Genomic DNA, 17,489 nt, shown 5'->3' on the forward strand with positions numbered 1-17,489 from the left:
CAGCTAAGACCAATTAGATTTATATTGCCACTTAAATGATAATAAAGACAAATAGATTAAACAAAACCCGCGTTCATCTTAAATGTTATAAACAGATGAAAAACCCATCATGAATGAGTTGATCTTTACCTGCTGTGTTTCAGTGGTTGAGCTGCTAACAAACGTCCTCCTGCTGCTTAACGACGACACTGTTTAGAAACGACACGTTTTACTTTTCTTTGTATTTTACTTTTATATAAATCTATGGTATTTTAAAGTGTCAACAACAGTCAGTCAACACGCCATGTTGTTTACACTACTGCATTGTGGGTATGTTCTTCTTCTGACGTCCACGCTGTCTAGACGCCAGTTGGTGTATTGCTGCCCCCTACTGCTGGTCTCGGTTACTGTCTATTGTTTATAACAGTACTAGTATGTGACCTTCCAGACCTGTAGACCAGTGGTTATCAAACTTATTTGTGCCAAGGACCCCACATTTTCAGATGGGGGTCCGCAGCCAAATATATAGTAATTTGGGGCCTATATTGATATTTGGCTGCGGACCCCCATCTGAAAATGTTTCTGCCAGGGGACCTCCAGAAGCAAAGATTTGAGTTTAAAATGTTTGCTTTAAAAATTTATATTCAAAGATTTGCAAAAACTTTCACGATTTTTCAAAAATAGCCAAAGTATAAAATATGGTAAGTGGCTAAAATGATGACACTATATTTACTACTTTTGCTGGGGACCCCCGGGCCCTACCCCCCCAAGGACCCCACTTTGAGAACCAATGCTGTAGACAAGAGAACATCCATCTAGGAGTGCAACAGTCAGTCCAACTAATCGATTTAATCGATTACAAAAGACAATTGATATTAATATTTTAATACATTAATAGATTAATAATCAATCCATTATAGTTACAAAAGTAGAAAGAAAAAAAGTGCAAATAGAAAATCTACAAGCTCACAATGCACCACAATACGTTTTGAGCTTGTAGCTATTTTCACTAGTCTTGCACACTGTTGTGCGAAAAAGTATAAATTGAGGCTAAAGTCGCTAATCTATTTAGTGATATACTGTATGGAAAAAGAAGAAAACAATTGTTATTGAAATATCTAGCTTCGATCACAATTCTTCAATTAATTGAAAAAGGTATCTAATAATTGCTAATAAAATAATGGATAGTACATATACTATACATCCATCACAGCTTTCATCAGTTAATATTAATGCTGCACAAGTCTGATCACATCTCATAGAAATGCAGCATACAACATATTACTGTGTATACCAACATACCATGCTACAGAATACAATAGTATTGTATTCTGTAGCATATACCATATCATTTTCAAATCATGTCAATACTTAATAACATAAATGCAGGCTCTATGGTATATTCAGACTGGGACACATCAAGTTATTTTATAGCAAACATATTCTTTATATGAAGTCAGACAAGAAAAACTGTTGTACCATATAAATGAATAATGAATTTTCGCAATGAATTATGTAGCTGTAGCCGTATAACAAACACCTCTCTTTTCAAAATAACATTATTGCATTTTTTTTTTTTTCATATCACAGTACAGGAGAATTATAGCTACACAATTGGATAACTGCTTATTTAGATTATCTCAGTAGTCGGTGTTGTTCTGCTCCTGTCACCAGTTTCTTCAAAAGTGCTTGTTATATTTCAAGCCATTTGTTTTACTCAGAGATGTGAAGAATCAGTTCAGTTCAGTTCAGTAGTGAAAACCTTTTTACCGTACCTTTTTACCTTAACATAAAGACCTGTCTCTCCTCAAAAGATCTATAGAGGGTAATTCATGCATTCATTTGTTCAAGGCTCAATTACACATCAATTTCAGTACTGATGCTTAGGTGAATGAAAGACAAGGATTCGAGGATTCATAATTTGTCTTTTATCTTTGCAATGTTATTCTGCTTGTCTGAAAAGCACTGATGTGTGTGACATAAAAGCCTTGTTCAGACAATAAATTTATATATATATATTATATATATATATATATATATATATATATATATATATATATATATATATATATATATATATATATATATATATAATATATATATATATATATAAATAAATAAATAATGGCATGCTCTAGCTAAATAAACATTAATTCACATTACATTACAAAGGGTTAACAAATTGTTAAAACAAATGGGTGTAAGCATTTAAAAGAAAAAAGGAGAAAAAAAGCTGGGGAAAGTAGGGGATGTGGACAGACTGTCCACATTCAAATTAACAATACGCAATCCACTGGCACCAAAAACAGTGTCCACATCTTTGGTAGAGAAATATCTGTTATTTAGCTTGAGGAACCATTCAATGGAGTTCAATCAATATCTCAAGGTAATAAATAAAATACATATTTTTTACATTTAACACTTACAACTATTTGTTGTGAGGTTTTGAAATAAGAAGAGCTGGGATATCATATGTCTCCAAAAGACGAGTCCTAATGGAAACTTCTGTTGACAGGAGCAGTACAAATATCCATTATATTTTTGATCGTCTATCCAAATCCCTGACAACATACAGCTGTTTAATTTGATCCTCCCAGTGAAGTGATTTCAGAGCACTTAACTGACTGAAACTCTTCTATCACACTGTAAACATTGTGACAAGATTTGATGAGGACACGCTGGTGGACACGCTGGTGTTTCTGTCCTGTGACCGACTGAAACTCTTATCACTATGTTTACAGTGGGCAGGTTTTTCTCCAGTGTGGATACCCTGGTGTGTCTTCAGGTGACCTGACTGTCTGAAACTCTTGTTACAATGTTTACAGTGGAAAGGTTTTTCTCCAGTGTGGATACGCTGGTGTCTCTTGAGATCAGCTGACACACTGAAACTCTTGTCACAATATTTACACAGGTATGGTTTTTCTTCAATGTGGACACGCTCGTGTCTCCTCAGGTAACTGGAGCATCTAAAACTCTTGTCACAATTTTTACAGAAGAAAGGTTTTTCCCCATTGTGGAGAGACTGGTGTAGTTTCAGAGAAGCTGACCAAGTAAAACTCTTGTTACACTGTTTACAGAAGAAAGTTTTTTCCCCATTGTGGACACGCTGGTGACTCTTCAGGTCACTTGACCAACTGAAACTCTTGTCACAATGTTTACAGTGGAAAGGTTTGTCTTTAGTGTCAATACGCTGGAGTGTCTTCAGGGGACCTGTCTCACTGAAATTCTTGTCAGACCGTTTATCATCATTGTCTTCAGTGGTCTCCTCCCAATCATCACTGTCTTCAGTGACTTCAGTGTCAGATTCAAGTTCAACTTCAACTTCAGAGCAAAGCGAAGCGATGTCTTTATCATCATCATCATCATCATCATCATCATCATCATCATCATCATCATCTTCACTTTTCACTGCTAGTAATGTTAACATTGACCCATCAGGCTCCTCTGGTCTTTGAAGTAGCTCCTTGTCTTCCTCTTTAATGTGTGGAGGCTCTAGTTCCTGAGTCTGGGAAGACTGGGAGATCACTCCTGAGAGAGAGAGCAACAGACAGAGAGAGAGATGAGGGGAGAAAGGGGAAGTCAGGTTGAAAATGTTTATGAGTATGGATACAACTTGAAAAGCCTCCATCTTATCCAGCTCCTTGTTTTGGAGCCCGACCTTGTTAATATTTCTGATATTTTATTTGTCATCTTTCTCTTTTATTCCACAATTTAGTCGTCATGCCAACTCACAGTTTACCCCACACGTCCCTGTCCTTGTGTTTAAAGGTGACTAACCTCCACTGGTCTCCTCCAGATCATCACTGTCTTCAGTGACTTCAGTGTCAGATTCAAGTTCAACTTCAATTTCAGAACAGTGTGAAGAGATGTCTTCATCATCATCTTCACTTTTCACTGTTACTAATGTCAACATTGACCCATCAGGCTCATCTGGTCTTTGAACTAGCTCCTCCTGTTCCTCCTGGAGCAGACTGGGGCTCCTCTCCTGTTCAGGATAACCCTCCTCTTTACACACAACCATGTGCAGGATGTCTAGGAGCAGAAACATAACATGATAGTGAACACTGGATTTCTAAAATGTAAATCTATTCTTCCTTTGTCCATGTTCCACGTAGAAAATGACTACTTAGATCGCCAAAACAGTTACTAACTACAGGTTATTACAGGTGTTTTTGGAAACTGAAGTTCTGAAAAGTCACGCTTCAAAGTTTTAGCAAGATATTAGCAAAATAAATATTTTGAGTAGTTATTAGAATTTCCATGTTTTGTTACTTATTTAATTTGACGAGCACGGCCATGTCTGCAACAGTTTCACAGGACTTGTCGCCAGTCCCTATGTGCTCACTCGCCTCTCATACTGGCAATTTGGGGTGTGTGTCTCATAAGACCCCTTGATGGGGGGGGGTGTTCTTCAAGTTTCTCCTGCTTAATAGAGTTCATCTTCACCTGCAGTCTGGACTCCACAGATTGGTCTGAAATGAGGGAATCGAAAAAGGATTTTAATTAACTGGAGACCTAATGGTCTCAAGAAGAACAATAATATCTGAGAAAGCCCAACTTTCCAACATGAACATTGGGTGCAAACATAATAATAATATGCTCTTTGTGTTTCTGGTAATAATTATTTTTTTTACAAAAATGTCCACCACAAGCCAGCATGGCGATGACCTCTGGTCAAGACTGCTAGTTACTGTGCTATCTTACTGCTGTGTTAAGCTACTGCAGTGGTTCTAAAACATTTCAGGCTGCACCCCCAAAATAATCATATTTGAACTGGGACCCCCCACCCTGACAAGCACTTGGAATTGCAAAAGTTGAGGCATTACATTTAGTTTGACTCGGTTCCACAGATAAATGTTGTGAAAATAGCCGATCTACAAGCTCAAAACGCTAGCTTGTATGTTGCCTCTTTCTTAGTATTTGACAATTGACAATTTATAGAATAGTTTGTTGAATACATTTGACACAGTAATGGTGAAAAGTAATCAATGAACAGATACCCTGTATACCGTATGTTGGTTTGTTTACTGTTGCGTGAGAAAACAATGTTGCAAATCCTCTGGGGACCCCACAAAAATAATTTGGGGGTCACGACCCACAGTTTGAGAACCACTGAGTTACTGTGCCACAGTGAGAGGTATATATGATGCTGCTGTGCAGCAGTAGCCTGGAAACCAGACGAATCACAGTGATATTAGTCTGGCCATGCCAGGCTAATGCAGCAGAGCTATCAGTAACGGTGGCACAGTGGTTTTACAGCTCTGCTATTACTGTTCTGATGTCACTACCTCCTGTACAGGGTGGGGCAGTCCCGAGCCGCATGTCTAACTGGATCTCATCCTCCACCACTGCAGAGAGAGAGAGATACAGAGAGAGAGAGAGACAGACAGACAGACAGAGAGAGAGAGAGAGAGAGAGAGAGATAAGTCGTTTACATAACAAAGCAAGCCATAATAATCCCACTCATTTTGAAACACATCAAAATGCTCCTGACATAATATATTGTAACAATAATTGTGCTCTAACTACAGTAGAGAGAGTGAGAGACAGACAGAGAGAAAGCAGTGAATTTAGCCTGATTTGTACTTAAAGGACGACTTCACCCATTTTCAACCTATCTTCATATAATAGATCCTCACTAATGCTCATGATAAAATTGTACCATTTTTTTCTACTCAGTCTGTGTCTCAGAGGAGGGCTGTGGACAGTTCAGAAACCCGTCTACCAGTGACATCATTGATGGGGAATCCAAGCTAATAGAAACTGCAGGCTTTGTATTCATGGAAAGTTGCAATGCAATAATAGAAGCCATTGTTCACGTGTTCATAAAAATCTAAATAAAAAATTGAAATCTTGTTGGGAAAAAAAAATCCTGCCTAACGATGATGTCACTGGTAGACGGGTTTCTGAACTGTCCACAGCCCTCCTCTGAGACACAGACTGAGTTGATTTTTTTTTTACCATTTTATCATGAGCATTAGTGAGGACCTATTATATGAAGATAGGTTGAAAATGGGTGAAGTCGTCCTTTAAGGACCTTACACATGGTTTATGTTGTTTGCTTGTTTTAATTGACCAAAATTATATATTTCTTTTCAAATTGTAGTTTGTGCCATGAGTACTTCCACAAAGAACGTGAATAGTATTAACGATAAAGTAAATTCCAGATGAGGTGAAATCTTCACATTTGCGCAACCAAATTGTGTCATTTTAAAGGAGAATTCCGGACATTTTAAGTGTTATCTTTGATGTGTCGTTACTCACCTACCAACGTAAAAAGTGGCGTTGTTTTTTTCCAGAGATTCCCGTCGTCATTTTTTCAACCCCCTCCGTTGTCATAATGGGAGCGCGTGGCTTAGGGAAATTCGTCTATTATAACCGATGCAAAGTTATTTTTTTCTCTACTACTACTCATTGTAGAGTCTCATGATAGTCAAACATGCGCTGAAAGTTCCTGAGAGGCTACCGCTAACGCCGAACGATTTAACACTGGTTGCTTGTTTCTTTCCAGAACCTGGCAACTTGGTGTTGCCAGGTAGAGAAAAAAAAACAACGCCACTTTTTACGTCGGTAGGTGAGTAACGACACATCAAAGATAACACTTAAAATGTCCGGAATTCTCCTTTAAGATTTCTTTGGCTATTCAAAAATAACAGATAAACAAGCTCATAGAGCGGCACCGAGTGCGCTTGTAGACCAGCTATTTTTTTAAACTCAAATCTTTGCTTCTGCGGGTCCCTGGAACAAAATATTTTGAGATGGGGGTCCGTGGACAAATACATATATTTTTGGGAGCCCTTAACATGAAAAAGCTTGAGAACCACTGATTATAGCAACATACGTTTTTTTCAGGAAACTGTTAGGATTTAGAAGACATTTTGTAGAATCCCCCAGAAGCAAAGATTTGAGTTACAAATGTTTGCTTTAAAAAAATATATATATATTCAGAGAGCACTAATATTCATGATTTTTCAAAAAGTAGCAGATCTAGATGCCGCGCTATGAGCTTGTAGATCTGCTATTTTTGAATAGCCAAAGTATAACATTTTTAAGTGGTTACACAGATGCGTTCCCGGTTTTCATGGATTAATATAAAATCAGGCGTCAGAGGTGTTCAGCAGGGTGCTGATGGTGGGCCCGTCAGGGTTTTAGAGAGAGAGAGAGAGAGAGAGAGAGAGAGAGAGAGAGAGAGAGAGAGAGAGAGAGAGAGAGAGAGAGAGAGAGAGAGAGAGAGAGAACGTACGTCCTTCTGTCTGCTGGGCTGGTTCCTGTGTCTCCACTGTCACCTCTCTTCCTGGTAGGACGACCTTAATGCACTGGAAGCAAACCGGAAACACGATACTTGAAACACCAGAGCATGCATAGATAGGCCTGTCACACTTATTACATAATCGTCTAATCACAATTATTGTTTTTTGCATAATCGTCATAATCGTGTCCATCTTGAAAAAAAAATCATATATTTTCAAACATTTTCCAAAAAAGTGTAAATAGCCGATCTACAAGATAAATTCTGAGCTTGTAGATCAGCTATTTACACTATCAATGTTAATTTTTTTGTATATAGTATAAAGTAATTAAATTATGCAAGTTATTTGTCTGCCCTGTGCACCTTTAGTTTACGAAGCCTAAAAGGCCAACAGAAATGTAATGTTCCAATGGTCAAGGACAGAAACACAATTCATTATTACATTTATCATTATTTATTAAAAAATATATATACACATATATACTTTTTATTTATTTATTATAGATTTTAGATTCATGATCAGTGTTGGGTAACCCACACAGTCACTCACCAGCTGAGGGGTGACCAGTTCCTCCTTGACGTGCTTGATCTGGACAAAGGACGGAGGTTCCTGACCTCCTGACCCGCTCAGCTTCCTGTCCTGAGTCCGTTTGGTTCCCTTCACACTCTTCTTCTTCTCAGGCTCCACCAGTCCTGACCCAATAGAACCAACAGAACCAGTTAATACCACACTCTTCTTCCTCTCAAGCTCTACCAGTCCTGACCCAATAGAACCAACAGAACCAGTTAATACCACACTCTTCTTCCTCTCAGGCTCCACCAGTCCTGACCCAATAAAACCAGTTAATACCACACTCTTCTTCCTCCAACCAACAGAACCAGTTAATTACTAGAATGAACCCCAGGGGGAACACGATGTGAACACGCTGTGCCTTAGTTTGCCTAATTGAGGATTTATTGGCTATAAGAGGCACCATATTTATATATTCTATATTAATATTATTGAATGGACCCATAAAGCGTCCGTAGAGCTATTAGTAGTTGCATCATACTCTCAATACAGAGCTAGAAGCCTATGAAGGAACATGCTCCACATGCTACATGCCATTTTTGGAGTTTATTTTTGCAAGCTTATTGCTTTCTACATGGCTTACCAAGTGCCACGAAAGAAAAGGAGGCCTGGGCCTGATCTCACCTTGTTCACGGAGGGGAACCAGGCGGTACACCTTGTAAGGCTCAGGGATGTCCCGCTGCGACCGACCAGAGACCTCACTGAAATCTGTGCTTTTGTTAAGGGCACAACGCATTCGTGTCTTCCAGTTGGCTGCAGTGTCAGAACCAGAACCTTTCTTGGGATTGCCCCTGTACTCTGCCCATGCCTGGAGGGGGAAGGGCGGGTGGGGGGTCAGTCATGTTTCAAAAGGCTCCAAATACTACGGGACAGCGCTTATTAAACGTCATAAACCTTGCTAAAGTTGTGTTATGAAGCCTCATACGTGCATTATAATGCATTAAAAAAGTGATTGTAATGCATTATAGACCCAAACTTTAAGTAAAGTGTTAACAATATTTTTTCTTTCTTTCTTTCTTTCATTACATTTACATTACGGTCATTTATCAGACGCTTTTATCCAAAGCGACAATAAGAATGAGAAAAATAGCAGATATACAAGCTCATAGCCAGATTGTGCAAATATTTTACTATATATTTTTTTAAAGGGAACATTTTTTACTCAAATCTTTGCTTCTGGGGGGGAGGGGGTCCCTGGAACAACATATTTTGAGATGAGGTCCACGGACAAATATACATCTTGGGTATGATGGTTTTACCCATCAAAATGTTGTTGCAGGGTTCCCCCCTCCCCCCCAGAAGCAAAGATGTAAAAATGTTTTTTTTTTTAAATAGCAGATCTAAGCTCGTATTTTTGAATAGCCAAAGTATAACATATGCCTATAATGACACAGATGTGTTCCCGGATTGAATGGGGTAAGAGGGAATCGTTAAAATCCTAAAGGATCCCAAATACCTATTCGTACCTTGAAAAAGGCTGCGTCCTCGTCGCTGCGGAAGCCCACAAGTCCAGCGTGTTTCCATGGAATACGGAACATGGTCTGGGCCTCATCGTCCCACACCAGGCCTGGATACTTCCCACTGTTGACCTGGAGTCACAAACATCACCACCATCAACACCAATACTAAAGATAAGACATACAAACGGTTAAATTACACCAGTGGTTCTCAAACTTTTTGGAACCAAGGACCCCCAAATTGATATCTATTTATCAGATATACCATCTGAAAAGGTTTTGTGGCCAAGGGCCCCAATAAGAAAAGATTTGTGTAAAAGAAAAACACTTTCAAGATTTTTCAAAAATGTTCAAAAATAGCTGATGTACAAGCTCGCAGCGTGGCAAAGTGATGCGCTGCGAACATGACATAAATAAAAATATATCTTTACTGAAACACTTGTTCTTTTCATTATTGACAGGATGGTGGCACTGGACGAACCAAGTTACTACTGTTCATTGTTTTATTAACAGCACTCAAAACTAACCTGTTCTACAATCCAGGAGCACAGTTTACGCGAGGAGCGGATCTTCCCAGATGGCATGACTAAAAACATTAAAAACACATGCATCGCATCATTAGCATCGTGAGGAGAGACTCCCTGCCCCATTGATGACATTGTGTTAACACATGAGAATTTAGCTATTGCCTGCCAAAAACGTTTATAAACAAAAAGATTTTTTTTTTACAAAAAAAGTATTCTAAAAGTATTTTTTATTTTTGGGGTTTTTCCGTTTGTCACAAAGAACCAGGAGATAACATTTTCCAAAAAGTTGCTGCTCCATTCACTTCAATGTTTAAAAAAAAAAAAAAAAAAAAAAAAAAAATCTAAGTACTAGCTTAGAAAAGACTGTCAGTCTGTGAGGGTAAAAAAAAAACTCTGGCAGTTTAAATTAAAAAACAAATGATACGAGCCTTAGGGCAGGCTATCCACACACACACACACACACACACACACACACACACACACACACACACACACACACACACACACACACACACACACACACACACACGTTCTTTAGGCTACATATTTTCTTTAGGATAAGAGAGAGAGAGGGAGAATGAATCACGGACCTTGCAGGAGATTTTTATAGTCAACCAAAAGGTTGGAGTCATTTATTGCTTGTAGCTAGTCTATTTTCAAAATGTTTGCCTCTTTCTTAGTATTTGACAATTTATAGTATAGTTTGTTGATTACATTTGGCACAGTAATGCTCAAAAGTAATCAATGAACAGATTGAACTGAACTGTTGTGTGAGAAAACAATGTTGCAAATCATCTGGGGACCCTTACTGTGCCACAGTGAGAGGTATATATGATGTTTCTGTGCAGCAGTAGCCTGGAAACCAGACGAATCACAGTGATATTAGTTTGGCCATTTCTCTTTCTGGTTTTACAGCTCTGCTATTACGGTTCTGATGTCACTACCTCCTGTAGAGGGTGGGGCAGTCTCGAGCCGCATGTCAAACGGGATCTCATCCTCCACCACTGCACAGAGAGAGAGAGAGAGAGAGAGAGAGACAGAGAGAGGTTGAACATACGTCCTTCTGTCTGCTGGGCTGGTTCCTGTGTCTCCACTGTCACCTCTCTTCCTGGTAGGACGACCTTAATGCACTGGAAGCAAACCGGAAACACGATACTTGAAACACCAGAGCATGCATAGATAGGCCTGTCACACTTATTACATAATCGTCTAATCACAATTATTGTTTTTTGCATAATCGTCATAATCGTGTCCATCTTGAAAAAAAATCATATACTTTCAAATATTTTCCAAAAAAGTGTAAATAGCCGATCTACAAGATAAATTCTGAGCTTGTAGATCGGCTATTTACACTATCAATGTAATTTTTTTTGTATATAGTATAAAGTAATTAAATTATGCAAGTTATTTGTCTGCCCTGTGCACCTTTAGTTTACGAAGCCTAAAAGGCCAACAGAAATGTAATGTTCCAATGGTCAAGGACAGAAACACAATTCATTATTAGATTTATCATAATTTATTTAAAAAAAAAATACATATATATACTTTTTATTGATTTATTATAGATTTGAGATTCATGATCAGTGTTGGGTAACCCACACAGTCACTCACCAGCTGAGGGGTGACCAGTTCCTCCTTGACGTGCTTGATCTGGACAAAGGACGGAGGTTCCTGACCTCCTGACCCGCTCAGCTTCCTGTCCTGAGTCCGCTTGGTTCCCTTCAGACTCTTCTTCTTCTCAGGCTCCACCAGTCCTGACCCAATAGAACCAACAGAACCAGTTAATACCACACTCTTCTTCCTCTCAAGCTCCACCAGTCCTGACCCAATAGAACCAACTGAACCAGTTAATTACTAGAATGAACCCCAGGGGGAACATGCTGTGCATGAGATGTGCTCTACAATTCTCCTGGCCTTAGTTTGCCTAATTGAGGATTTATTGGCTGTAAGAGGCACCATATTTATATATTCTATAGTAATATTATTGAATGGACCAATAAAGCTTCCGTAGAGCTATTAGCAGTTGCATCATACTCTCAATACAGAGCTAAATGAAGCAACATGCTCCACATGCTACATGCCATTTTTAAAGTTAATTTTTTCAAGCTAATTGCTTTCTACATGGCTTACCAAGTGCTACGAAAGAAAAGGAGGCCTGGGCCTGATCTCACCTTGTTCACGGAGGGGAATCAGGCGGTACACCTTGTAAGGCTCAGGAATGTCCCGCTGCGACCGACCAAAGACCTCACTGAAATCTGTGCTTTTGTTAAGGGCACAACGCATTCGTGTCTTCCAGTTAGCTGCAGTGTCAGAACCAGAACCTTTCTTGTACTCTGCCCATGCCTGGAGGAGGAATGAGGAATGAGGACGGGGGGGGGGGGGTCAGTCATGTTTCAAAAGGCTCCAAATACTACAGGACAGAAGTCCCAAGCAAAGTGTGCTCTACTGTCAATTGATCAAGAGAAGGACAGACGGGTGCAGACTCTCAGTGAACAGTCTATAGAAACAGTCCACACTCACAAGGTGGATTTTCTTTGAATTGTTTTTATTTACCACAGCAGCAGTCATGACAAACTGTTTTTGTGAGTGTGGAGTGGACTGCTTCTTTTTTATTTATTTTTTATTTTTTTTATTGACAGAGTACAAAGTACATCCATCCATTTTACGTTTTTATACAACAGAGCAAGAAAGGACAAAGAAAAAAGACAATAGAAAAAAAGAAAGCAAAAAGACAGAAAAAACAACCCTCCCCCCACCCCAGAATGGCACAATAAACATCATTGACTACAACAACCTTTGCAGTAACAGCAACTTATAATAACCTCAACCAAGAGGAGTTAATGAAGGCAAAATAGTGTGGACTGTTTCTAAAGAATATTGCTAAAGGCTCTCATATTTCTATCCTCACACTTTGACTTTGTATCATGTCCAGTGTTTTGTGTGTATTTATACAGGCGGGTAGCTTGTGTGTGTGTGTGTGTGTGTGTGTGTGTGTGTGTGTGTGTGTGTGTGTGTGTGTGTGTGTGTGTGTGTGTGTGTGTGCGTGTGCGTGTGTGTGCGTGCGTGTAACATGATTCTTATAGTGAATTTGTGTTGAACCATCATCAGAACAACTTGATCCTTCTATGTACAGTAGTAACATCACCTGACCTACAGAACTTTACAGTAAATATATACAGTAGACTACTACTGAATAGACCGATCGCTAAGCTCCACCCCTCAATGCCCTGCCACGCCTATGTTAGACATTCTGAGAGCTTTCCCACTGACTTGAATGGGGATATCACAGATTTTACACATGAAAGTATCAACGATTTCTGGAGCCAGAACTCCAAAATCTCGTCCTCATCTCATCAACAAAGCCTACAGTATGCATGCCATTACTATTTCAACAAACAAAATACAGGCAAATGTGTTTCACTACCAAAACAAAAATGGATCTATGGCAGGGGTCTTCAATGTTTTTCAGGCCAAGACCCCCTAGCTGAGAGAGAGAGAGAGAGATGAAGCAGGGACCCCCCACTGCATATTGTATACAATTGATGCAGATAACACTTTTTTCATAGATTTAATAGACTTGTTTGACAGCACCATCATCAGTGTATGTAGGATTCATGTTAATGTGTATTTTCAGACACTTCAACCACTTAAACCGTCAATGCTTAGTTAACTTGACCTTTCACTCTGTACTTGGTCGGCTCTTTTTCCCTCTACACCAAACCTCTTTGCCAAAAATAGCCGATCTACAAGATCTGCAATTTTTGGCTAAAGATCTCTTCAGAATAGGAATGCTAGGGTTCAAGTTAATGGAAAAAAAAAGTCCCATCACAAAAAGATTTGGCGGCCCCCCTGTAGTAACTCTGAGGACCCCAGGTTGAAGACCCCTGATCTAAGGCATCCAATATCAATCAACGACATTAACTCATTATCACCGGACAGGAATGCTTTATAGACCCAACCTTTAAGTAAAGTGTAAACGATATTTTTCTTTCTTTCTTTCTAGCTAGGAGGAACCGGATCCAACATTGAGGAACTGGAATCGTTTCCATCACAATTGGAACTGTTTCCAGAACCGGTTTATCACAGCGTCAGTGGTTCTCAAACGTAAAAATGTCAAGGACCGCCATAACTCTGAGAGTGTACAAATGGAACCAAATTGACCAAATGGACCTCTGTTTCATTATTTTGTACACTCTCAAGAGTTACAGACCTTTACGTGTCCATTTGGGACCCCCTCAACTTAAGTAACCCCAGCCCAGAGGATCCCTGTACCTCATTTTGAAAACAATTACAATGTATGCAATACTGTACAGTATGCATGATTGAATTTGTGTTTATCAAAAAATTATAATAAAGTTCAAAATCTAACATTTCTTAAAACATATAGTAATCATTAAAGGGAACCGTTTAAGAATCGTACCGTTAACCCATTCAAACCGGGAACGCATCTGTATAACCACTTTATCCATATTTTAAAATTATATATTTATTTTCAAATTGTAGTTTGTGTCATGACTACTTCCACACAGGACGTGGATATTATTAACGACAAAGTAAATTCCAGATGAGGTGCAATTTTCACCGTGAATAAAAGCATCCACCTGTATGAATGAGGCATCAACTATGAATGGTTTAAGGCAAAATATTTGCAGACGCATGTTTGTTAGTCATGCTCCTGGGTGTGTCCAAAGGCCTTTTAGTTGCACGCCCGGTATCGCACATCGAAAACAGCAGATCTACATCTACACGCTCCCAGTAGTAGTAGTAGTAGTATTTTATTTTGATCTTAGCAGGGTACATTAAATGTATTCGACATATCATCATATCACACGCTCCCAGTGCATCAGACTGCGACGCAATGTGAGCTTGTAGATCTTCTATTTTCTGTGCACGACACATTGTGCAACCAAATTGTATAGAGACCAGGATTACTGCATGTTTTTAGCGAGGGTACCTACCCTAGGGGACATGGGGAGAACACTCCACACAGAAAGGCCAGATAAATGACACAGATGCGTTCCCGGAGTGAATGGGTTAAGAGGGAATCGTTAAAATCCCAAAAGATCCCAAATGCCTATTCGTACCTTGAAGAAGGCTGCGTCCTCGTCGCTGCGGAAGTCCTGCTTGCCAGCGTGTTTCCATGGGATACGGAACATGGTCTTGGCCTCATCGTCCCACACCAGGCCTGGATACTTGCCACTGTTGACCTGGAGTCACAAACATCACCACCATCAACACCAATACTAAAGATAAGACATACAAATGGTTCAATTACACCAGTGGTTCTTAAACTATTTTGTGCCAAGGACCCCCAGATTGATATGTATTTGGCTGCGGACCCCCATCTGAAAAGGTTTTGTGGCCAAGGGCCCCCAGAAGAAAATATTTGTGTAAACAATTAAATAAAAAACACTTTAAAGATTTTTCAAAAATGTTCAAAAATAGCTGATGTATTGACACATTTTGCTGGGGACCCCCTGGTACCCCCCTTAAAAAAACCACTTTGAGAAGCACCGAATTACACAGTACTATACTCCTGACCATTGAAATGCTTTTTTGTATTTTATACATGAAATAACAAAATATATATCTTTACTGAAACACTTGTTCTTTTCATTATTGACAGGATTGTGGCACTGGTTGAGCCAAGTTACTACTGTTCATTGCTTTATCCAATTAACAGCACTCAAAACTCACCTGTTCTACAATCCAGGAGCACAGTTTACGTGAGGCATGCCAAGATGGCATGACTAAAAACATAAAAAACACATGCATCGCATCATTAGCATTCTGAGGATAAGACCCCCTGCCCCATTGATGACATTGTGTTAAAAATGATACAAGCCTTAGGGCATCTATGTTTATATACACACACACACACACACACACACACACACACACACACACACACACACACACACACACACACACACACACACACACACACACACACACACACACACACACACACACACACACACACACACACACAGTTTAGGCTGAGAGAGAGAGAGAATGAATCACGGCCCTTGCAGGAGATTTTTATAGTCAACCAAAAGACAAAGTGGAGTCATTTATTGCTTTCTCTAAGTACCGTCCGGCATTGACTCATGAAGCCCAACTGGCAACATGTGTTTGTGTGCTAGTGCATCTTTGACCATCACTGAGGAGTTTGATGTGATCATATAATACCCAACTGTTAATGGACAAAACCTCATTTACAACCAACTCACCCTTGTCCGGAAAATATGTGGCCTATACCCTGTACCCTGTAACCCTGGTCCCTAGTCCGCTGGTTGAGAACAGTGGCTTTGCTCAAATATTGTTTCAAAATCGCATCAATGAGTAATCACGTTTAAATCATTGTGATCTCCATATTGACCAAAAATAAATAATCATGATCATTTTTTTTGCCACAATCGAGCAGCCCCAAGTGTTAAAAGTCACTATTTTAGCCCTAGCTAGGTGGCCCTAGTAGATAGGTCATTGGTCATTGGCACAGCTTCCGTCATACAAAGCATTTCGGAGATTAGGCAAGACTAGGGTTCATGTCCCAGGGAAAAGTTGTTCCTTCTTTTGTATACCCCTTGTGTAAAGCGACTTTGAGTACTGATGTGGCTATTTTGTACTGACACTAAAACTGTACTGAGAAATAAACAAGAAGCAAGAACTGTCTTTCTGGAGTTTTATTGATACGTGTACAAGGATGCTATATCAACCAGCTGGGCAAGTTACTGTTTCACATAGAAACATCTATTGTAATTCATAACTCTTTTCACTTCAGGTTGCCTAGAATAACCTTTTTTGCACAGACATGAACATTATGTGGAAAATATAATTAAGCTTGCTAAATTGTAACTTTTGCCCAAAACCCACCTTTCTGATGTTGTCATTGACAAAGGTTTTCTCCTTATTTTTTCCACATTGTACGTAGTAGTATGTATACTATTCAATTTATTGTCACATCACAACTTTACACCAGGTATAAAGAAATGCGTGAAATTGTTTTGTGCAAGACAGCAACATTGGCATTAAGTACATATATACTGTATATAGTTGTCTCTGTTTTGTTAAACTAGTGTGTGATATATATATATATATATATATATATATATATATATATATATATATATATATATATATATATATATATATATATATATATATATATTTACTGTGGACAGAGTACAAATGCTGCTCATTTACAAGCTATGTTTGCACCTCGATTGCTTATGGAGTTTAACCACTGTAATGCTATACAACATCGTTGTAACTATAGGGTTACACTGACACATCAACCAAAAATATATAGATGTCTTACTGCTGCTGCTAGTACAAGTTGTAAAGTGTTTATGGTCACATTAATTATCTAGCAAGTAAAGAGCAATTAGATTCATGTTCCATCTTAAATGAGGACTGAAGTCAATACTAAGATATAACAAATGAAATGAATGAAACAACATTGATTTGTTCATTTTAAATGATAAATGAAACACAACATGAATGAGTTGATCTTTCCTTACCTGCTGTGTTTCAGTGGTTGAGCTGCTAACAAACGTCCTCGAAAAGACACGTTTTGGTTTTCTTTGTATTTTACATTTATATAAATCTATGGTATTTTAAAGTGTCAACAACAGTCAGTCAACACACCATGTTGTTTTCACTACTGCATTGTGGGTATGTTCTTCTTCTGACGACCAGCTTTG

At 38.9% G+C, this 17,489-nt stretch overlaps 2 protein-coding genes across 2 annotated transcripts in view; both read right to left on the minus strand.

Moving 5' to 3' along the window:
• The window catches only part of LOC308090667 (uncharacterized protein), a gene marked incomplete at its 3' end in the record, with an annotated part of 107,745 nt that extends 107,463 nt beyond the window's left edge, over positions 1-282 (minus strand). Inside the window, exon 1 of the mRNA XM_080435933.1 lies at positions 130-282. The remainder of the gene's footprint in view (positions 1-129) is intronic.
• Positions 283-2,617: 2,335 nt separating this feature from the next.
• LOC308090668 (uncharacterized protein) lies at positions 2,618-17,433 on the minus strand (the record flags this gene model as incomplete). The annotated part of the gene is made up of 16 exons (XM_080435934.1): positions 17,307-17,433; positions 15,481-15,533; positions 14,868-14,990; positions 11,955-12,126; positions 11,395-11,537; positions 10,841-10,913; positions 9,784-9,842; positions 9,266-9,388; positions 8,424-8,607; positions 7,779-7,921; positions 7,223-7,295; positions 5,268-5,327; positions 4,329-4,451; positions 3,757-4,011; positions 2,833-3,507; positions 2,618-2,622 (listed from the first exon to the last, which is right to left on the minus strand). The coding sequence occupies exons 2-16, from the start codon at positions 15,529-15,531 to the stop codon at positions 2,618-2,620; spliced, it is 2,262 nt and encodes a 753-aa protein (XP_080292060.1). The 5' UTR covers positions 15,532-15,533; positions 17,307-17,433.
• Between the last annotated feature and the right edge of the window lie 56 nt (positions 17,434-17,489).

The sequence above is a fragment of the Gymnoscopelus braueri genome (genome assembly GCF_963280865.1).
Source record: "Gymnoscopelus braueri genome assembly, chromosome: 8".
Classification (NCBI taxonomy): Eukaryota; Metazoa; Chordata; class Actinopteri; order Myctophiformes; family Myctophidae; genus Gymnoscopelus; species Gymnoscopelus braueri.